Below are 24,838 nucleotides of genomic sequence, written 5' to 3'. Positions count from 1 at the left end.
ATATACAGAATGGCTTACTATGCAAATTTGATCTCAACCCAGGGACTCTAGAAATGTGACACAAATCTGAGTGCTCCACTAAGGTGGGGAGTAGAAGAATTGCCACCAAGAGCTGTGAAACATCTTTTTGGAGATTGGGTTAAGCCCTGAATGTTGATTCACTTGACATCAGTGAGTGTTGAGGATATTTATAAATTTTCAGGATTGGTCCCATAGTGATACACTAAATAAAAAAGCCATTAGTAGCCAAACAGCCTGCTACATAGAATAATATCTGGGAAGTGTATGTCCTAGCATGAGATTTTGGGTTACCCCTTTCTGAAATGTCAGGTTCTTCTGTTACCAATGCTCAAGCTAGTGATGTCAAGAATAATGGCTGTTTTCCACCAATTTCTGTATTAGAGAATCTATACTCTTATCTCTTTTTTTTTTTTTTTTTTTTTTTTTTTTTTTTAATACCTCACAGTGCTGTTTGGCATATTGCAGTAACACACCAGCCAACATCAGACAATGAAAAATGGGAAAACGTCTTTTCACATTTGTGGAGAACATATTTATTGTTTCATTATAGCTTAAGCCATAGCTCTTATTTTGTGAAATCTTATTGCTTTCAGCAGTCTATCCTCTCAGAAAGAACTGCATATTCATTATAGTTTCCAGGGCCCTATTTGTACATACTTGATTTAATATTTGTTGTCAATCACTTCTTTTTGTTGAATGTTCAGAAGTTAAAAAAAATTAAATCCGGCTACTGCTGTGAGTTGTTACCCTTAGCCTGTTGTCACTTATCTAAACAAAGGGCTCTAAAATTCATTATTAATGTCTGTCGTGTTCAACCATTAGCTGGCAAAAATCTTTGATCATCTTTGAAGAAAAATATGGCAATCGAGCAAGGCTAGTCTGTAATAAAAAGAAAATCGCTAACACTTTTGTAGACATACAGCATCCAAGAGATGACATCCAATACTCTATATATCATTGATTTGAATTGAGAAATACCAGTAAATTGTTTTCAAGTTTGTTGTTTTGACACCAACAGCAAAGAAATCTTTTCGTAATCTCAAATCCAGACAAAAATGAAGAGTTATAACACAATATAATGTTATTTCTTATCAAGCTTTTCACCCAAAAATATATTTCAAAAGGCTTCATAGAATTAAATAAGGCAGTATATGTTATATATGAACCAATGATGTACACACATCATGGGCAATGTCATGACTATTAAGCCACTGCACATGCTGAGGCTTTGGGAGGGCAGGATATGGAGAGTCTCCTCACCAGCAGAAGTCCCTGAAAGCAACCAGTGCTAAAAAAGAAAGCTTGCACTTCACCCCTTTGAGCCAGCACAACAATGCAGCCAGCTCTATGCTCTGCTCCAGAAGGGGAGGAATGGGACTATGGCCCCATCATTGTTGCAGTTTCCAGTGCCTGACTCTTCTGGTCCTCATGTACAGCAAATGGAAAGACTGGAATTGTGAAGGTAGTGAAGTCTCCTTGTTCCCTCTACTGTCCTCAGATATCCGTGCAGTACTAGCTACACCCTGTGTCTGTATACAATGATGGACAAAAGTGTAAAATTCAGTCCAAATCTGTAGTAAATGTAACCCACTGGTGAGTTAGAGGTCCCCTTCTGTGCTGATCCACAGAGAATATGAGGTGCTAGAGGCGCCAGTTACAAAGCTTTCGCTCAAGCTCCAACAGTTTATATTTTAGCTCTGGAGGTCTCCAGATTCAATCTCTGGTGTGCTGGTGAAGAGGGCACTAATCTACACAAACACACCCATAACTCAGAGTTTGATTCTAAGCTTTTGGTCCAGTCCATTTTATAGAAATGCATTACAAAAAAATGGAGGCAAACTTGAAGTGTTTCTTGAATGTAATTATTATTATTAATTTGAATTATTAAGAGTCCTAGTCATGGCCAGAGCCCTAGTGTGCTAGGAGCTGTACAAACACAGAGCAAAGAAGATAGTCCCTCCCCAAGGAGCTTCCAATCCAAGTATAAAACAAGAAACAGCAAATGGATACAGATAGATAGGGGAGTACAAGTAAACACTGAGACAGTATTGGTCAGCATAATAAGTAGTGGTCTCTGCACATCAGCAGCCTAATTACTGTCAAAATTTTTATCGGCAAAGAAGAGTTTTGAGGATGGCTTTAAAGGTGGATAATGAGGTAGATGTTGATGGGGAGCACCTCCCAAGTGTGTGGAGAAGCATGGGAGAAAGCATATAGGGGCTTGTTTGGAAGTTGAACAAATGAGCAGTGAAGGATGGCATTATGGACTGATCGGAGGTGAGCATCAGCAGTGAATGAAAGATGATAGGCAGGATAGGGATTGACCATGAAGAGCCTTTAAAGTGACTACAAGCAGTTTGTTGGATGCAGTAGAGAAGGGGCACCCAGTGCAGGGATTCAAAGAGAGGCATGATCTGGCCAAAGCAATGGGCTAGGAAAATGATCTTTGCAGCAGAATTCTAAATGGATATGAGCAGGGCAAGACAGAATTTGTCAAGACAAGAGAGAAGGATATTACATAAAAACATAAGAATGGCCATATTTTTTTAGACCGATTCTCCATCTAGCCTAGTATCCTGTCTTCCGACAGTGGCCAGTGCCAGATGTTTTAGAGGAAATGAAGGGAACAGGGCAATTTATGAAGTGACCCATCCCCTGCCGTCCAGTCCCTGCTTCTGGTAGTCAGAGTCTTAGTGACATCTCAAGCATGGAGTTGCATCCCTAACCATCTTGGCTCATAGTCATTGATGGACCCATCCTCCATGAATTTATCTAATTCTTTTTTTAACCCAGTTATACTTTTGGCCTTCACAACATTCCATGGCAATGAGTTCCACAGCTGGATTATGCATTGTGTGAAGGAGTACTTCCTCTTGTTTGTTGTAAACCTGTTGCCTATTAATTTCATCAGGTAATCCCGGGTTCTTGTATTATGTGAAGGAGTAAATAACACTTTCCTATTCACTTTCTCCATACCATTCATGATTTTATAGCCCTGTATCATATCCCCTCCTGAGCTGTTCTTTTATAAATTGAACAGTCCTAGTCTTTCTAATCTCATTTCATATGGAAGCTGTTCCATACCCGTAATCATTCTTGTTGCCCTTTTCTGCCTTTATTGATTTTCCAATTCTAATATATCTTTTTTGAGATGCGGTGAACAGAACTGCACACAGTATTCAAGGTGAGGGTGTATCATAGATTTATATAGCGGCATTATGATATTTTCGCTCTTATTATCTATCCCCTTCCTCATGGTCCCATTGCAGTAATGGAGACATGAGATAATGAGATATGTTAGAGAGATGTTCTAAAGATGTTACAAAGAGAGAAGCAGCATGATCTATGTATAGTCTGGATGTGAACTGTTCTTTGAAACAACAAGATGGTGGTGATCAATTAAGCAGCAAGGAAGAAGTATCCAGTTAAAAAGAAAAGAAGAAACAGTAAGTATTACAAAAGGAATAAATGACAATGGAGAAATGAATGAGTTCTACTTTGAAGAGATGAGAATTTTTAAGTTTATATACAAACAAGTAGCAGTATTTTTTTGCCATTTACAATAAAGTCACTTGCAAGAAATGATCCATTTTCCTTACTCTGGTTGAGAAACAGACAACTGTTGTCCTGAAAAATTTGTTTCCCTCAAGAACTAGATAATATGAACTATGAGGACATTACTGACATTTTAAAAAATCACTACATACCCAAACAAACAGTCTAACTGGGATAAGTTTTACCCCAGCAGGAACAAGAATGAAACTGTATAACTGATATTATGTACATTCTGACATTTTGGTGACCACCTTGGAGGTCTTTAGGAACATTTTATATTTGGGATCAGAAATCCAGCTTGGATGGAGGTGACTGAGAAAGGACCTTAACCTAGAAGAAGCATTGCATTGGCATTTGGGTTCACCGTGAGAAACATCTTGCAATTTGAGAGGACACCTCATGTGAAGGGAGGAGGGCCCCAACCACAGTCAAGGAAGACAATAGGAGCTGCTGCATACAGCAAGACATCCACAAATTGAAGGGGCCCCATGCTTCGATTGTTTGGGAATATCACATCAACCAGAGCATTTTTTTTTCAGTAGACCAAAAGTTCATAAGCTGTGGTAAGAAACTATATGCACCTCATGGAGCTGGCTCATAACTACAGAATACACATTGGCTAGTTATTCTTACAATATCTTGGTCTAAATCTAGCCACCAGACATAACTTATAGTCAAACTACTAATTTGCATTTAATTCAGCGCATGTTAGCTTTTATACTTAAAACTCATAGCAAGTAATAATTCTCCATTATCAACTCTATTCTTTCTTAAGAGTCAGGAACAATTTGATCCAACATTTTCATAGTTGTCAACTGCATATGCTCTCCCTCTTTCTGATATTTTTCATACCTGGTCAGGGAATACAGCCTGGCAATCATACAAATAAATATATACTTGGATCTTCTGGTTTTATTGCTGGGTTTAATCACAGCTATAATATCCCTGGAATTTACATATCACTTTTTTTGCCAAAACACAGTTTGATCACTGAAAAGTCCTTCACTCTGTATGGAAGCTTTCTGGGTCTAACGATTTAGGTTACGGTGGTCATGGACAGATCAATATATCATTATGAGGTAAAGGTTCTAAAGGGTTCAAGACCAGCTTCCATTTTTACAGATAGCATTTACTTCTGCAAAAATGAATTGTGGGACCCAATCTGAGTTCTTGCCCCACTGAATACCTGATCTGCACCAGAAATTGGGTTGTAGCATGAGACTGTAGGTGTAAAATATAGGTGCACTTTTGACAGTCACAAAAAGCACCCTAAAAAAACATCCTTTTCAAAAATGTATTCCTTTATATCAAGAGCCAGATCCTCAATGATGCTCTATTGAAATCAGTGGAGCTTTTTGCCTGATCTATTGATTATGTATTAATTATATTGATTAATCAAGACTTCCCAATTGACACTCTATCCTTTGGTAGGTTCTTGCCCCAAGATCAGGCCCAGTCTTATTAGAATTAGGCCCCGACATGCATGGTTGCAACACCTCACTTAGGAAATCCTTCAATATTCATAATAGTTTTATTAACCCTGTTAGCAAAGTTACAAACATTTCAACCCAGCAAGGTAGATTGAAATAAGATAGAATGCTCGTCTGATTATCCATATACTCACAACATCCCTGGCAGATTGCATTGATCCTGTGGAAGTTGATACAAAACCGGTGGGTCCTGTCTGGCTTGAGGATGACCACAATGAGGCTGCCCCACTCACTTCTATATTTCTTGATGATTCCAGGGTCCAGCATGGCCTGGGCCTCCTGTTCTACTGTTTCCCACATCTGGCATGGGAAAGGTTGGGTCGCCCTGTGTACCACTTCTCTGGGGTTGATTCAGATGGTGTGCTGGACCAGGATGGTCTGTCTGGGCATGGCGATGAAGATCCTTGGTAAAGCCTTGAGGAAGTGCTTGGCCTGCCTCCTTTGTTCCTCTGTGAGGGTATCCCCAAGCAGGGGCTCTACCGGTTCAATCACCACAGAGGTCTGGGATCCCAGCTCTGGTTCAGGGACTATGGTGTAATTAACAGCCCCTCCTGCTCACACCACGGTTCCAGGAGGTTGATATGATATATTTGTCACTTCTTCCACTGATCCAGTTGGTGGCCCTCATAGGTAACAGGGCCAACTTGGTGGAGTATCTCATATGGGTCCTACCATTGAGCTAACAGCTTGGACTCCTTGGAGGGCAGTAGAACGAGTATTCAATCCCCCAGCTCAAAGGTCCGAGTACACGATCCCTGGTTGTAGACTCTGGCCTGCAGCCCATGGGTGATCTAGAGGTTCTCCTTCACGAGAGCCCTGGCTTGGGCCAGCCATTCCTGTAATTGCAGCACATATTGGAGGAGTTCTTGGGCTCAGGACAGTATCTGCTCCCACATCTCCTGTATGAGGTCCAGTACCCCTCAAGGCTGGCATCCATACAACAGCTCAAAGGATGAAAATGTGGTGGAAGCCTGTGGTACTTCCCTGATGGCCAGGGGCAGGAGCAATTGGTCCCCGTGGCACAGTTCCTCCGGGGGGACATTTCTGAGCATCCCTTTCAAAATTCTGTTAAATCGCTCAACCAGCCCATCCATCTGGAGGTCGTATACAGAGGTCTGAAGCTTTTTGATCCCCAGGAGACCACAGACTTCACGGAGCAGTTGAGAGATAAAATTCGTCCCATAGTCTGTGAGGATCTCCCAGGGTAAGCCCACCTGGGCGAAGATTTGTAGGAGCTCTGCCATGATGGTACAGGTGGAGGCACTCCTCAGGGAGATGGCCTCAGGGACAGGCGTAGCATAGTCCATTACCACCAGGCTATAGTGGAAGCCCATAGTACTTCTTTCCAGGGATCCTACTCAGTCCATGGCTATCCTTTCAAATGGCATTCCCATCACCAGAAGAGCTTTCGGCACCTCTGATGGGACATGTGGTGGGGGCTGGGGGAACTCAATACCACCCTACTTCACCAGCCCAGGGCCCTAACAATGGTAGAGTGTCCCACTACTGGGTCAGCAGGGTCCCATCCAAAGCAGGCTGACTCTGGTGTGGTCTGTAGTTGGCTGTCCCTGGGCAACTTCCTCTCCTCTCCTCAGGGTGTCCCTGCATTCAGGGGTCGTCATCCGTCTCCCTGGTGTATACTGCCTGTGATAGTCCAAGTAGTTCTGATAGGTCAGGCAAGGCCTCAGTGCAGCAAGAGTCCTCTCCAGGTTCCCACTCTGACAGTGTGCAAGAGATGTCCTTCTTCTTTGATGGCTCTGGCCCAACTGAGCTAGAGAGCCTGACCTTTATACTTCAACTTCCTATCCTGTCCCTCCACTTCTGGCAGGCTGGGTGTGGCCTTCCTGGATCTGCTCACCAGAGGGTGGATGGTGGTCAGTCTCTGAGGCAGGCCATGTCCCCTCTCTATACAAGACAATACCTATACCCAGAGACTACAAGCTGTGCTGTTTGACACTATATGATGAGCTTGCCCAGAGTCTGAGAACCACATAGCCATACAGCAACACTTTCACCTAAGAAATAAAGAGGAACTATGACAAAAACAACAATACCTTTTCAGTTGCTTGACTTTCTATTATCCTCACATGGAACAAATGAACTTTATATAACCCCAGTTGTAACATAAAAGCATTAGAGTGAAAAATTAATGATATACATGACTTGGATAGTTAAAATTTCCTTTGGTCCATTGGATATTGTGTTTTATATTCTAAACTATGAACATTCTTTGAAAATAGCATAGGAGGCGGGAGAGAGTTTATGTTGGGATGTGGAAGATGAAGTTAATCAAAAAGAGCAAGAGCGTATGCAGTTAAGAATTATGAGTATTTACTGTTGGTCGGATTGCATCTTGCCCTTACACAGGTGTGTAGTAGGGAAGGGGGGCCCAAGAAGTTTTTCTTTCTTCTTCATCCTCCCACCTTTTGCAGCCCACATAAGGGCCATCCATACTCCACTGGGGACATGCATACGTAAAAGGAAATAAGAGAGGGAACTATGACATGGTGAATAGAGGGGAATATGCTGCAACTCATATAGGACATACACCCCTTTTACACCAGCCTGCTCTAGGAGGGAATTTAATCAATGTGATGTTATCATTCTCTCTGAGGCAAATTGCTTCCCAGTGCCTGTTTCCAAAAGTGTGTGTGTGTTTGTGTTAAAAATACACTTTTTTACCTTTTTATCCAATAGGCCAATAAAATATTTAAGGAAACATGGTAACCTCCTGCTAACGGATGAGAACAAGAAAGTGAAAACAACTAAAAATGAAAATGCTTAGTATATTTTTAAAAAAAGACATATTTTTAAAAAGACATGGAGTGGACACAGCCAGAACAAGAAAATTATTCGTATTAAAATTACTTTATAATTTATCATTTGATCCCTCAAGATGCTGAATGCTTTCACCACTAATTTTAGTCCCAGTATAGAGGGAATTAGCTGATTAGTAATTACAGAAAGAGAGAGACAGAGATTAACATTAAATATAGTCCAGAAAAGGATGAAAAAAGAAATTCAAACCTGTTTTCCTCAGAAGCAAATTATGTTGTTTTTCATAATAAATCAAGCTAGTTACCTAGCTGTTTAGTCAAATAAATTGTGTCTATGCAAAAGAATAAACATACTTCCATATAAAAGTTTTAGTATTTCCAAAGTACCAATAAGAACACTAATAGAGAATCTTTATTGTGTAAAATTATTAGAATATACAACTTGACATAAAATTGTACTGGTAGAGAGGCTTTGTTTTAAATTTGTATTTTTATTAACATGTTCCTATGAAACATCACTTGTATGAAAACTTCTGACACCAGAATCATGGTTATTTCTTTTATACCAAACAACAGATGTCAACTTAACCACTTTATCTGTTAGTCTTTGATGAAGTGAGAGTTGCTGCTCACTGTACTACTGTTGACCAAGTCCATTCTGAGCAAACAATCTCATTGTGTGTTTTCACCATAGACCAATTTCTGCTTAAAAGTACTCTTTTTAAAAATATATACAAATGCATTTAAAATAAATAAAATATCACTGATATTAAATTATAATATTTGACACTGAATTGTGTGAATTTCACTGATGACAAGGGGTCTGATCCAACACTCACTAAAGTCAAAGAGAGTCTTTTATTAAGTTGGGTGGGGGTTGACTCAGACCCAAGGACAATAACATCTGGAAGTGGGGAAGAATAGTTCTTTTCTGAATTTAGGACAGGACATAGGATTTGTCATGTTGGAATTGGCCTCTAGCAGTAACCAATACTTGATGCTTGAAAGGAAAAAGAAACCTATCATAATGCAACCAGACAGCTTTGAAATGCTGTTCATGTGTGGTAGTATTCCTTCCTGCTCTTTATACCAACCAGCTTATTCTCAGAAATATATTATCTTTTTATCCTTATTTTACACTGCATAAATAGAAATTTTGTTACTGTTCAGAAGGTTATTCAGTGCTTTTAAATAAACAGCTATGTTATGACTTCCTGTGATAGTGATTTATACAGTATTTGTTCTAAATCTAACTGCGTATATCTGGTATATGAAAGTAATGGTGGAAAACATGCTTACATAATTTGATAACGTAATTTAAAATTAAAGGGACAGATTTTGCTCTCATTCACAAGAAGGTGAATACAGTATATATTAATTATGCCCCTGATTCTCCTCTCAGACTGGATTTAAACTGATATAATTCCACTGACCCCTCCAAAATTATTCCAGATTTATACCAGTTTAAGTATCTGACCATAAGCATTTGGCAGTTATTCATGCCCTTTCAATTAATACATTTATCAGTTATGATTTTAAATTATGAGGAATCTTGTATCTTACAAAATAAGTTGTTCCAATGAAGCCATTAAAAGTCATCAACAGTTTTTGGGAATGATTAACTAAGATCACTTCTCTGATGCAGATCAAATATCAGGTTATTGAGTCCAGGGGAACAGCGGTTGCAAAAAAGGACGTCACAAAATTCACAAGAGAATTGCATGATTCATCTTGGGTCCCAATGGTACATTTCTATTTTAAATGGAATGTAGAAGCATGTAAATTCATTTATCATAGCTGATCTCTGCTCTCCACTGTGATCTTAAGTTACCAATGCTGGTTTCCCAGTGAAATACAAATTAACATATTGATTTGATTTACTTTGAATGTTTAACTGGGATTTTAACATACCCTTGTTGTCAGGTGTGTGTTGCTTATTTTTACTTCTATTTAACTTTAAATTCAGTTTTTATTATTTAACCCACAGATTGGTTCATACCTTCCAGGTTAGTGATTCCTGGGCAAGAAGGACAACACCTTGTTCTTTGAGAGGTTTCAGAGGGTAGTGCAGCTAGGAAGGAGTGGGAGGCTGAGATTGGGTTTATGGGAGTAGAGAGCAAAAGACTTTGCCAGCTGGAGAAGGATTTTGGAAGATGGTGTATGGAGAACAGAGTTTACAGGAGTGTTTCACAACTGGGAGGAGAATCAGAATACTTCTTTTGGGGGTGTTTTGAAAGGGTTCTGCAGCTCGGATGAAAGGAGGTCAGAACCCAGAACCATGAGCAATTGAAAGGAGGTCAAGAATAGATACCAGAGGGAAGGTTCTACAGCTTGGATATAGTTAGATCAGGACATACGTAAGGTTTGCAGGCAGATCTGGCAATTGGAGATGGATTCAGGGCACTAAGGGTATGTCTATGCCGCAATTAAAAGCTCATGGCTGGCTGTGCCAACTGACTTGGGCTTGCAGGGCTCAGGCTAAGGGGCTGTTTGACTGCTGTGTAGACATCAGGATTCTGGTAACAAACTGGGTTCTAGGACTGTGGGAAGTGGGAGGGCTGCAGCCTGAGCCCAACCTCAATTAAATAACTCCTTAGCCCAAATCCCAAGAGCCCAAGTCAGCTGTCACGGGCAGTCGCAGGTGTCTAAATGCAGTGTAGACATACCTTAAGAAGGGGAATTGGAAGAGGATTAAGGAGAAGGAGTTGGAAACAGGCACTTGTGAGAAAGAGGCTTGACATGCAAGATTAAATCACAAGTTACTGAGCTTGCTAGTAAACACTTACATAATAGGAAGAATAATTCCTTTAGGAATAATAATTTCTGCAGGAATTACTGAGTGAAATCCTATTGCCTGTGTTACACAGGAGCTCAGACTAGATGATTCCAGTGGTCCCTTCTGGCTTTAAAATCTAGGAAATCTCTTTCAGGGCAGTTGAGCTTTCTAAGAGGGAATTATAATTTCTTACTATAAAACATGTTAAGTTTATTTTGTGAGTAACTTTAAAAACTAATCAGATTTTAAGGAGGGGGGAAAAAGCCATCCTTACATACTTCTGCTACTTAAGCTCCCTCCTGGCTTCCATTATATGAGTTTGACTTTATTAATAATGTAAAACATTGATGGAGAAGGAACAAAACTATGGTAATTTTCAGACTCTGCTGATAGTTAGTTTAAAGCAACACCATCATAGATAAAGTCATTAAATGAGCATAATTGGTAATATATTTACAGAAGCAAAATACACTTGGTTACTTTATACAAATGTCTGTGGAGCACAGGTTTACATTCTATATTTACCACAGAGACCACACTGTGGTAAAATGCCAGTTTCTGTAACAGTTATGTATGTTAATTAGTGAATTTAGTAACCCCATATAAAAATTACTGAAATAGAATTTGTATTTAAGAGAATTGAGCTGTTATTAGTTGGGCAGGTAGAATTATTTGTCTGTTTTAATTTCCATAAATGTCATTAAATGCCTCTTTTCACCTTTGGGTGAATAGTCAATAGAAAAACAGTACAATGACAAATGACCAACAAACTGATTTACATATTATGTGAATTATTTAACAAAAACTAGATTCTTCTAAAGAGAGAGAGTGACACAAAAACACTGAATTTTATTAAATGAATTTAAAAAACCAGAATTACATAAATGAACAAAACTGGGTAATAGATATTTATGTTTATTATGGAGGCACTGGTCATGGGTTTTTAATTAAGGCTATGTTAAGTTTGACATGGAAAACAGGGATTCAGTGTCTTTGTTATTTATGGATAATAAAACTTATCCCTAATATTACAGCACTTGATCTTTGAATACAGAATCAAGTATCTGAGAATTAACAAGTAAATCTATAAATTACTGTGAGATAAAATTAATTTTAAATGGGTTCTTTAAAAATGTTTGCACTCTGTCACATTTAATTTTTTGTTTTGTTCCAAATGTTCTTAATGATAGAATAACAGAATATTCCAATTTTCCACATACTTAAAACTCACTGAAATCTTGTGTGCAGTCTACTATTTGAAGATTATAATTAAGATAAATTATCAAGTGTTGTTACAACTACTAGTCATGATTATAGACTGATAGGACTGAGGCTTTGCCCCGGCGATTCGGCGGCATTCAACAGGAGTTACGCAAACTATGCAGAAAACTTGCATAACTCCCGTCGACTGCTGTGCTTCTCTTGTGCACACCGTCCTCACTGCACTGCGCTGATGGGAATCGCATTCCTGATGACACAGCACTATGCCACTTGCAGGGGTGGATTAATAGTGTCGACTTCTGGATTGACTGAGCGGGTCTTCACTGACCGCTCAGTCGATCCAGATAAGTCGATCTGACAGCGGCGACTTTGCTGCCATCAGTGTAGACATAGACCAAATCACTATTTCTAGTCATTTTTAATTGAGGCCTTTGTGATGTCAGAGGTAAAACAGTCAATCATCACCCTTCCTTTACATCTACTTTGTGTGCTACAGTTCTATTGGTTGTAATGAGTCAGCGGGATAAAAGAGACTGGACTTGTGTTAAGATTTTTCATTGGTAGATGACTTGGACGCAACTATTACTGTTTCTTAAAAGTTGTTGGGCTGCATTCTAGTTTGGGCATGAATGCTTGAGAGGCACCTTATGGCACTACTGTCCTGGCTCCACTGTACACTGAGTAGCATTGCCAAAGGAACTAAGGTCAGAAGTGCAAGGGGACAAAAAGATTGGGACTCAGGGACTGGGCTTCCTTCCCTCAGATCTCACTCTTCATGTACCATTTGTCTCCCTAACACAATCCCCTGTCCACAAAGACAGCCCTGCTCCCTTCCAGGCCTATAAGTATCCTTGCTTTTCTCTTCCTGCCCCCCCACCGCCTCCACACACACACACACACACACAGACATCTCCACTCTCAACTCCCAACTCTCCAGTTCCTCTGGAGATGCAAAGTAGATTTCAAAAGGGCCTGAGAGACTAGTTTGCCAAACTCCCACTGATCATTAGGTTTCAATGGGAGTTGGGTGCTTAACTCCTTAGGCCCCATTTAAAATCCCAGCCTAAATTTGGTACAATCTCACTCCCGTCAATAGATAGGCCAGGCTTTGTTGGTTCAATTTTCATGACAAGCCCTATACTTATGCACAATAATAAGGTCTTACCCATGCCTTGTTTCCATCTCTGCTTGTTCTTAGCAAAATATGTATTCAATCATCACTGAGAAGCACTGCTTGCATTTTTAATATTATGTTACAGACTAATAGTCATTCACAGAAATGATTCAGTAAACTTCTTTATATAATGAATAAAGTTGAGAAAATCATTAGCTGTTCATAAATCAATTCATGAACAGAGAAGAGGAAGATATAATCACTGGATTATTCTCCTAGTTGTTCACTCAGATCTAATTATATTAATGAACCCATATAAAGTTTTAATGTTTCTTGTGTATTTTTCTCATTTCTTATTGCATTGCATGTTTGTTCATACAAGTTAAAATACTAATACTTTCCAGACTACTAGCCAAATGGTTATTTAGCAGGTTGTATGTATACATATTTCAGTCTCCCAATGATTAAAGTTTTGAGACAGATACATGTACAATTTTAAAATGGCAAACAGATGTTTTGTCCAGTCCCAGTTTAAAAAAATAAAATAAAAAAGATTTATATCCACTTGCAACCTGGACCCACATTTTTATGTCCATTGTAAAGTGAAAAATGGGGTATATAATGGAAATGCTGACACAACGTTAACTACAACACGCACAAGCGCTGCCAGTATAATAAAGCTTCCACAGTTTCTACATGCTATAAATAGGGTGCATTTGTCAATTTCCTTCTGCAGTCAGATTGTACTTACTTTTCACCCTGCACCTGTGTGCCTTGGTTTCTCAGGTACAGAATAGTAATAAAGCCTTCCCATTTCAAACAATTTTCTGCATCTTTCAAAGATGAAAATTCCTTAGTATTTAATTAAAGTAATGCCATCAAATTTAATCATTTTAACACATCTGATAGCACCTTAGGAGAAGTTTACAAAGGCTCTGTTTTGACATTAAATACATTTCTCTCTCACCATTTATGCACAACTTTATTTACTTATTGAAGCTCTTTAAATGAAAGCTTTCATCTGACATTCTAAATCAACTTCCTTTCCAAATACACTAGCGCCTGTCATAGCATTATGCTCAACACCAGTCTAAAATCCTTTGGGCCTTCTTTACCTTCCTCAGTCCTTAAAAGGGGCCCTCATGTAATACAGGAGAACTGCTTGGTATTGTCTTCAGAGATGTGAATGCTAAGAGAGAGTAAAGTAAAATGTACCTTGTCTTGTTAATTGGGTTATGACCCTGATCCAAAGCCCATCAAAGTCAATAGGAATTAGCTCTTGTATGAATAGCACTTCCAATCCTGTGCTACAGGTGATACCAGCTCCTGCGTCTATATGATGTTACACAAAGTTCCAAATGTGCTTCTTTTCTCCCAATACACCCATCCTCATAGAATGGAAGGTAAATTTGGGTACTTCAAAGGACAGGGCATAACTTTTAAAAAACCATTGTTGAAAGCTGCTCTTTGGACAGGTAGTTTTTTTCAGAACATTATGAATAGACTGGGAATGCTTAGATTTTTATAAGTAAATGTTGGTAAACGTGGATTTCACTGAACACACAAACTGACAAAAAGAATATTTCCTTAGACCTGGTTTACACTTCACGGTTAGGCTGACGTAAGGCAGCTCACATCAACCTAATTATGTCAGTGTCTACACTATTTCCTTGTCCCGCCAATGTAAGTGCCCTACTACATGACATAATAACTCCACCTCTGTGATAGGCGTAGGGCTTATGTCAGTGTAGTGTCTATACAGACACTGTCTTACTTATATCAGCTGTTAGTTCTCTTGTCAATTCGTTTCTGGAGAGCTGGGCAGCTGGATCCCGGCTGGGAGTTGGGGTGAGAATGGATCCTGCTCCCGACTGGGAGCCAGAGCAAGAAGCCCGGATGGCTGGACCCTGCTCTTGGCCGGGAATGGGGCGGCAAGAAGCCCTGGATGCCCCTTTCCTCCCGCTGGTAAAGTTGGCTGGCTTCTCAATTTCATGGCTTCATACTGAGGCTATGAAATTGACATGGCTGCCCAGCTCCCAGCAGGGAGCAGGTGGGAGGGAATGGTCAAGAGGCTGGGCTCCTTGGAGGTGAGCAGCTTCCTCCCTGTCCCAATGGGGAACGGGGAGGCGAGAAGTTCCAGGCATCTTCCCCCCAACCACTCTGGCAGCCAACAGGGAGGCGAGAAGACTGAGTGGCTTCCCACTTGCTCCTGGCGAGGAACAGGGAGCCAAGGGATGGGAGTAGCCTATAATGAGCCTGGGAGCCTGTGGGCTCTTGGCTCCCCACACTGCCCCTCTTAGGTCGGTGGAAGCGCTCATAGTGAGGACGCACACCATTGACCAAGGAGGGTTGTGTGGACATGTACCACTGCAGTAATTACTATGGTGGCTACATGTTGACCTAATATAGGCCGCCTTAAGTTTTTAATTTAGACATATCCTTAGATGATCATGGAAATTTACAGATAGGCAAAGTAAGAAAAATGCTGATTGAGAATTTATTAGAGTTTAATTTAAGGATATGTGCTTTGTATATTTTGACATGTGATGTTAACATCAGAACATAAGAATGGCCATACTGGGTCAGACCAATATTTTGCTTAGCCCACTATCCTGCCTTCTGACAGTGGCCAGTGCCAGATGCTTCAGTGGGAATGAATTGAACAGGGCAATTTATTGAATGATCCATCCTCTGCCATACAGGCTCAGCTTCTGGCAGTCAGAGGTTTAGCGACATCCAGAGCATGAGGTTGCGACCCTGACTATCTTGGCTAATAGCTATTGATGGGTCTTTTGTCCATTAATTTATCTAATTCTTTTTTGAACCCACTTTTACTTTTGGCCTTCACAACATCCCCTTGCAACGAGTTCCACAGCTTGACTGTGCATTTTGTGAAGAAGTACTTTCTTATGTCTGTTTTAAACTTGCTCCCTGTTAATTTCATTTGGTGACCCCTAGTTCTTGTGTTATGTGAAGGGGTAAATAACACTTCCTTATACACTTTTTCCACACCATTCATGATTTTATAGATCTCTATCACATTGTCCCTTAGTTGCCTTTTTTCTAAACCGAACAGTTCCGGTCTTTTAATCTCTCCTCATATGCAAACTGTTCCATACCACTAATTATTTTTGTTGCCCTTCTCAGTACTTTTTCTAATTCTAATATATCTTTTTTGAGATGGGGTGAGCAGAGCAGCATGCAGTATTCAAGGTGCAGGCTTAACATGATTTATATAGTGGCATTATGATATTTAATGTTTTATCATCTATCCCTTTCCTAATGGTTCCTACCATTGTGTTAGCTTGTTTGACTGCTGCTGCACATTGAGCAGATATTTTCAGAGAACTTTCCAAGATCTCTTTCTTGTGTGGTAACAGCTAATTTAGACTCCATCATTTTGTATATATACTTGGGACTATGTTTTCCAATGTGGATTACTTTTCATTTATCAACACTGATTTTCATCTGCATTTTGTTGCCCACTCACTCAGTTTTGTAAGATCCCTTCTTAACTCTTCTCAGTCTGCTTTGGACTTAACTATTTTGAGTAGTTTTGTATCATCTGCAGATTTTGCCACCTAACTGTTTACCCTTTTTTCCAGATAATTTATGAATATGTTGAACAGTACTGGTCCCAGTATAGACCCCTGGGGGACACCACTATTTACCTCTCTCCATTCTGAAAACTGACCATTTATTCCTATCCTTTGTTTCCTATCTTTTAACTAGTTGCTGATCCAGGAGAGGACCTTCCCTCTTACCCTATGACAGCTTACTTTGCTTAAGAGCCTTTGGTAAGGGACCTTGTCAAAGGCTTCCTGAAACTCCAAGTGAACTATATCCACTAGATCACTCTTGTTCACATCCTAGTTGACAGTTTGTGTTTTAACAGTTATAAAGCTTTCACTTTATATATCTCAGTGTCTACTGGCACTAAGTAATTGTCTGACCCAACAAAATGTCCCACAACTATGAAAATGTAAATAGATAAAAATAGGGAAAAAATGCTTAAAATCCATAATTTTGCTTAACGCTAAAATTATAAATGTTTACAAATAAATATCAATATTACCTGTCAATTTTTTTTTTTAAATCAATTTCTGCTGAGCCTAGTTATGAAGCATAGGAAAAATCCTGAAGTCCTTGCACAGATCATACACAAGTAAATCTTTTGTTGATGTTCATGAGCATTTGTATTGAGTAAAATCTGTAAGATCTGACATACTGATATTACAGTTGTAGCTGATTTATGCTTAATATGATTGAAAGAGATTATAAGGCTAATACATATCTATGACAAGTAGTATTACGGATCACCAGGGAACTAAGCAGTTTACATGTAGTTCTTCAGGCACCTATGTTTAAGGGTAAATACTGCTCCCTGTGCAGCTGCAGAAGACCATAACTGCGGAAGAACTGCTGGGAGCCCAGCTGTATCGCCTAATAACACTTTAAAGACAAATTCTTAAGAATATGGTCCATTTCCCAGTGTGGGCAGGCCTAAATATTTTGCATGTATTGCTGGATCATGTATAACAGGTTTTTTTCCCAAGTTTCTTGCTGTGTGAGAATTCAAACTTGAGTTCTGTAACTCTCAGTTTGGAAGCTCTTAGGAGGCAGACACCAATGCATGTCTGTTTCTATATTATAAATTGTTTGATTTTCTTTTATTTCCAATACAAGGTATCTATTTTTAAAAGCTCAACGTGAGAGTATCTTTGGGAGAGATGTGTGCTTCTTACAGATAGAGAGATGGATGTTGTTTGGTCTCCCCCATTTCAAACAGTATGAACAGTATCAACTTCACCTCCAGTAGATCATCTCGATACATTTCATACATACGAACAAGGTCCCTTGGTGTAAGTGGGTACAACTCCATTGGGTTTATATAGAATGGCACATTGGGACAAATTCAGCTTATTGTAAACAAGGTGATATGCTTTGCCATTTGGGGAAAAGAGAAAACTACCATTTTCCACACACAGGTAGACCTATCAATTCACATCAGGATGGGACACTAGTTTACCCAAAATGATTGGGGATATTTTATGCTACATGAATCTAATCCAATCGATAATGGCTCACCCCATTTTAGCAGGCTCAGTAAACAACATCACCGAGGTGTAAAACAACAGATTCACAAAACTTTGGCATCCAGAATTTATCAGTGTGAAAGATTGCATCTAGGTAGCAATGAACAACAAAGCAGTTATGCATTGAAATGTAACTTTGTTTAAGCCTAAAACTGTTGCTGGGGAGAGGTGTTGAAGGGGAGGCTCTTGCTGTTCTACACATTAAAACTTCTGAGGACTGTTTGCTTTGTGTATAGCAAATGTTCTGTGCCACCTATCTGTTCAGTTAGGTACAATGAAATGAGAGCAATAGCCAGCTACTCGCATCTAGAAAGACTGAGTTCAGTCACGCTGAAGCAATTTCAGAATTTCCGTTCATGATCCTACTAGTAGGTGAGGATAAGCTTTTAATCCCCTCCTATGCATACTCAGCAAAAATTGATAGAATCTGTATAGTGGGGAGTAGTTACCTCATAGCAGAGGGTTATTCAATATAAAAATACCAATTATGAGTCCAATTCATGGTTACATTTTCAAAGTACTTATTGTTTGTGCAGAGCCATGGATGTGCATGAGTGCTTTACAGATCAACAAAACACATGGGGCCTGATTCTACTTCTTACTTCCACTGATGTAAACCTGTAGTAATTCCACTCCAGGCTATGGAGTCAGCCTCATTTTCTCTGTCTTGTCCAATGACTATTTACATATTTTAGCCAAAGTGGAACAGCTTCAGTAGGCGACAGTGAGGGAGCCCCAACCCAGAATATCCCATAGCACTCACCTGGGATATGAGAGACCTGGCTTCAAGTCCCTGGTCCAAATCAGGCAGCATGAGGATTTGAACTTGATCTCTAACTTCCTTGGTTGGTGCTCTAACAACCGGCCTTTGAGTATAAGGCATGTGGGGAGAACATTGGCACTACTAACTCCTCCTTTTCTGCAGGTTAGCTGTGCTCAGCGTATGCCTACTGGATTGGGCCTCACAAGCAAGATAAGCAGGGAATGCTTAATTTGTGAATTCTGCTAGGGATTAGGTGTCTGTACTGGCAGAAATTTAGGCATCTCCAGAGTTAGGCTACAGCTAAGTGAAGGTTTTGAGGATCTCAGTGGCACCTAAATGTTGGACTTAAATGTCTCAAGTGGCAGGTAGTTAGGCACTTAAATCTCTTTGTGGATCTAGCAGCTGGCCAGAGCTCCTGCACTGAAAAACATCTAGAGTAAGCTTTATGATTTTACATTGTCAATATAATTAACTGTATATGCATTCCTCTTTTCTTTCCCTCCTCACTAACAGGTTATCCACCAGCTCAGGCTTTCAGAAAACGAGAGTGCTGCACTGCAGGAACTGCTGGACTGGCGGCGAAAGCTCTGTGAAGAGAAAGGAGACTGGCAGAAAATCCTGCAAAACACAGAGCAAAGAATCACAGCTCCTCCCCCCCCTCCCTGTAAAAAGCCAACTCTGCTGAAGAAGGCAGAAGATACCCCTTGCAACAGACTGTCTTCAGGGATCTGGGATACGACTATGTGATTTCCATTTGTTTGTTTGTGGAGTATTAGAAGTAAAACTAGCTAATTATTTCAATCTGCAAACTCAGCAGATTTCTGCCCCTGCAATGCGTGCAGGATTTTCTACAAGCATCTGTTCAAGAGCACAGGAAGCAGGAGTTACATAGATATGTTGTGTGTGTGTGTGCGCGTGTGTGTGTATATATATATATGTGTGTGTTTCTTTTCTTTTTTATATATGGAGACAAACTGCACTATAAGTACATAGTTTAAAATGACAAGAGAGTTACCTACTGCTCTACCATGGACAATGAACAAATTCTGTGTTAAGTGAGTGAGGACAGGGAGAAGTAATTGGCAAACAATTTGGAGAGATTGGGGAAGTTTGTGTGCACACTGTACAGCTGTTTTATATAGTACAATAATATGATGTTTCTTGTATTTCAATGAATGGTTTTATTATATTACATATATACATATATAACATTTCTTTGTAGATGTCTGTGTTTTATTGAAATTGCAAACATGGTAATTATTTACATGTTTATTACTGGTATTTTACAACTTTCTGCAATTGGTGCTGTTCTTTCTTCACAATACAGGTAATAAATACAGTACTGGTATTTTTTTTCATGGTTTATCCTTAATAATGTACCTAAAGTTTCAACACTGTGGTGCTGTTCTAGCACTGGCAATGTCAATCACTCAGAACTTGAAACCCTTGAAAAACTGTCATTTGCCAGTGATGGTTAATGCTGTTCACACTGAAGAATTAGAGAGCTCTCTGCTTCTTTATTATGCCCCTATGTTTCTTAATGCGTGGATTGTGAATTCTTTTAATTTTATCTCAAAACTTATTTCATCCTGGGTTATGTGAAATACTGAGGTACTCATTTAAACTGTAAATCTGGTTTAAAATTAATAGCTGATTAGCTGATAAGGTCAGTTGTCAGTGGAAAGATACATAGTAGTAACTAGATAGGAAAGTACAACTGTGATTTACTGATATAAGCCAAAAGGCTTCATGGAGATGGGTGTCTCAAAGGATTATATTCCTATTGTTTACAATGCAGGATTCATTTATACCTTAGATTTCATGTAGTGAAAAGGTCTCAGAAATTGGAGCATTCTGGTCGGAGGACATGAGTTCTCGGAGAAATGATAATTAAAACGAGAATAACATGCTGCTGGAAATTAGTTAGTACTGTACGACAGTCTCTGAAATATGACTTGGCCATTACAATGGCATAATTTATATACCAACACACACATATACAAAAAGATATTTTGTCAGGGGCTACTTGCTTTAAGTGCTTGGCCAATCTAGAGCTAATGTTAGGCACTCTTCCTGGTGGTCTCCTTCTCTCACCCCTATGCCGGAGATAGGGCAAAGGGACTGTATATTTTTTTAAAATATATCTTAAAACTAATATTTTTAAATTTAGGCTAAGTTAAAAATTGGTCTCTGGCTGGAAGTGTTTTGAAAAACATTTTTTAAATGGGCTGTGAGAGGAAGTGCTTTTCTCTCCACTTGATAGAAATTTCAGATTAACTGAGAAGCCAAGATGCAATGCCACATTTGTTTTTGTTTGGTTTGGGTTTTTGTTTTTTTTTTGGAGCAGGGGACTCTTAAAATTGTACCCATTAACCCCATCCTGCTGTCCAGCTGCCTTTCACACTAGGCAGAACAAAGTCTGCTGTATTACTAGAGATTCAAATGTCCAGGATAATCAAGGAAGGGTAGGGACTACAGTTATCCCTTAAACCAGTTGTGTGGACTATACCGTGTTTTATTTCTTAAATAACCACACCCCCAGAGATGTCTTAAAACTACTATTAAAGTTTATATTGTGGATCAAAATTTGTTTGCGGGGCTGGAAAAATATACTATTGACATTTCGAAGTGTTCAGAAGTAGTTTTAACAGAACTGTATGATGCATGTAAATTAATCTCCCCTGTGGAATATGCACCAGCCAATTAGAATGTGTTTGAGTGTACTTGTACTTCACAAAGTAGCTTAGACAAAAAGAGCATTGTGAGTTCATCATTCTAAAGGGATAGATTAAACCCTGTGAACATTCTCATGCCATCAGTGTCCAATGAACAATTTATACTGCAATAAAACAAGTTCAGGAAGCTGCAGTTATCAGATAATCACATCCCCATGTTGTGCCTTATTGCTTAATTGTTTCATGTCTGAAACAAACTGAACATCATGCAAATTGGCTGCTGGAATGGTACATAATGTTAAATATTAGATACATGCTTTACAGTTTATGATGTTCACAGTATTGGTCTAAAGTCAACAAGAGTTAATGGCCAAAAATAAATAAATACATATTTTTTAAAAACCTGTTGACATGAGAGAACTTTAAAGTTTATGAAGCATTTCTCTTTATTCCTGACATAACATTTGGTATTTCTTTATTTCCTACAGCTACAATCCTAGTGTGGATTAAAAGCAATATCTTGTTTCCACTTCTTAAAAATTGGATGTAGATGTCTAGAAAAATACATGCACAAACCTTTTGCAAAAGAAGTGGGTAAGTGATCAGCCTTTTAAAACCTTGTATGGTTTACAAAACAAGAATGTTATTGTTGAATTAGTGAATTAAATTCTCCCCTCTTTGCCAGTCATCCTTTTTATTTCTTCAAAGAGGTTGACTAATGTTCATTAATAAGTTTATTACATTACAGACCTTTTGTGTGTTGGACAAAGAATTTCATTAACTAGCAAAGAAAACATAATAGAGTGTAGCCCAACACTGAAGTGATAGTAATATCCAGATTCATAGTAGTTTTTAATTCTGCTCTATACAGTATTGAGGTTCCCAATAATCACCTTATTTTCCTCTCTGTAAAGCTTACTAATACCTGAAATGTTCTGAGAAGCTTAAAATAAGTTTTGCTATTTACATGTTAAATCTTAATTAAACTCTGTACCTACCAGTCAGTGTTCCAGAACAGTATTAAATATTTTATTGCTCTGTGTGTGTGTACATACACACGTTTTATATACATATATATACACATACATATACACCCAATTGTTTTCAGAAAAACACCATCTGAGCTTAAATGTATTATAGTATCCAAACAAAACTCAAGGGTGTATGAAGAAATGTTTTTCTTCTATTTGTGTTTTTTGTGTACTCAGGGGGTTGATTTTCAGAAGAAATAAATCCCCTTGTTGTTTATACTGTGATTGTGAGAATTAGATCATTAGCAAAAGTTGTCTTTCATTCCATGTGTGGGTCAGCCTTTTATTGACACCACTGACCCATGAATGTATGTTTTCTTGGTGATGCGAAAAGGGCTGATGCAATCCTTAGATGTACAATGAGTGGAATATTGAGCAGGAATTAGGGGAATTACAGTAACTCTATATTTGGTACTGCTGCGACTACTACTGGATCACTGGGTCCAGTTCTGGTGCCCAGAATTCAAGAGGGATGTTGGTAAATTGGGGTGGGTTCATAGAAGAGTCACAAGAATTATTAAAGAATTGGAAAACATGCCACACTGAAAGACTCAAGGAGCACAATCTCTTTAGTTTATCAAAGTGAAGGTTAAATGGTGACTTGGATCACAGTCTATAAGTACCCACATGGAGGAACAGAAATTTGATAATAGAGTGCTCTTCAATCTAACAAATAAAGATAAAACATGATCCAGTGACTAGAACTTGAATCTAGACAAATTTAGATTAGATATAATGCACAAATTTTTACCAATGTGAGTAATTCACCACTGGAACAATTTATCAAGGGCTGTAGTAGCTTCTCCATCAGTAGAAGCTTTTTAATAAATATTGGATTTTTTTTTTTAAAGATATTCTAGTTCAAACAGGAATTAATTCAGGGAACTCCTGTGGCCTGTGTTACGCAGGAAGTCAGACTAAATAATCACAATGTCCTCTTTTGGCTTTGTAATCTCTGAATCTATTAATCTATGCCATGCTTTAAATTCAAGGGAATATTAGGCATTTCAAAGAGGCCTGCAAACTTATTTTCATATGTTTCACTAACAAATTAGTGTTTTGTTTCCATAATTTTAAAGGGAATTTGGGGGTTGGAATTTCTGTAAACAGAATAAAATAATCCTGTGTTTGGATTTATTTTAGTTTGTTTTAGAAGTGTTTGACTTTTTCCCTTAAAACATCACCAGTTAAAATATGAATCCTGCTAACTTCTTTTGAATGTCTATCCAGCCATTAGATATAGCACAATAAGTCATGCTGCATTTTCATGTCCTCTTTATTGTCCCTGTTTATCATTCACTTTACTGTGTATTCTAATTTGTTTTATGATCTGCCATACCAATGTAGACTATATCATAGCTCCATTAAAATTAGCCTGTCTTGAAATGGTACCAGGAAAAGACATTTTCTCCAACAGTTAATTCAGTTTTTCTAACCTTCTTGCTCTCTCTCTGTTTAATTGTACACATAAGCAAAGAATTTGCCTTTTCTATGCAGTGTTATTTGTGCTGGTGAAGACTACAAACTGTTATCGCCCAATCCTAGCACTAGTCAGCAGGACAAAAGACAGTTTACACCAGAAGACTGAAAAGGTTCTGGAGAAATAATAATGAAAGTGTATTCCTTGTACTAATTCTTCATCATTGAGAAAAGTAACTGATTCATCTGAGGAAACTGAGTATAGGACTGTGTGTATGGGGGTCTGGCTTTAGGGCCTTTTTAGTTCAAAATTCTTCCTTGGTTCAAAGGTTCTTCCCTGGTGCTTCTTTGGTTCCAATTTCTTTCAACTCTTAAATAAGTGGGTCATTTTTTAAGGTTAGGGAGACACAGCGGGTGAGGTAATATCTATTATTGGACCCTCTTCTGTAGGTGAGAGAGATAAGCTTCTGAGCTACACAGAGCTCTTCTTCAGGATCCACACAGCTCTGACAACATTGCATACATGTTTTAAAATTGAATGTTGGGTAATGTATTCCTACTTGAACTGTTACAGCTAGTTAATGTTGAACTAACTGCCCCTGGGCTTCCTCTGTCAATGGGCTATTCCTTTGAAATCAAAGCTACAGAACCAAGAAACAAACATTCTGTAGATGCCATCCAACCCAGAGGGAATGTGTAGTGTATATATACCTAGCTCTATTTTAAGCTGGAGACTAAAGAAGAGTAGATTTAAGGGCTCCTCTAATTTGTGCTTGCGTGCAATGTCCCCAGAGAGCCATTCTGGTTGCTAGAGATCATACAGCAACTCTCTAGCTACACCCACTGTCCCCAGGAATGTCCTCCATAGGATCACTCGGGAGGGGAGGGGGGCAGGAGGAC

The 24,838-nt window shown here is 38.9% G+C and overlaps 1 protein-coding gene across 1 annotated transcript in view; it reads left to right on the top strand.

Moving 5' to 3' along the window:
* Positions 1–20,160, top strand: part of MYO16 (myosin XVI) — a gene marked incomplete at its 5' end in the record, with an annotated part of 177,772 nt that extends 157,612 nt beyond the window's left edge. The window contains one exon of the mRNA XM_067563549.1: positions 19,327–20,160. Coding sequence (XP_067419650.1) covers positions 19,327–19,560 — 234 coding nt within the window. The remainder of the gene's footprint in view (positions 1–19,326) is intronic.
* Between the last annotated feature and the right edge of the window lie 4,678 nt (positions 20,161–24,838).

The sequence above is a fragment of the Emydura macquarii genome, unplaced genomic scaffold, assembly GCF_026122565.2.
Source record: "Emydura macquarii macquarii isolate MOO-44397 ecotype Brisbane River unplaced genomic scaffold, CSIRO-AGI_Emac_v2 contig_2531, whole genome shotgun sequence".
Classification (NCBI taxonomy): Eukaryota; Metazoa; Chordata; order Testudines; family Chelidae; genus Emydura; species Emydura macquarii.
This window is presented reverse-complemented; position numbering and strand designations above follow the sequence as displayed.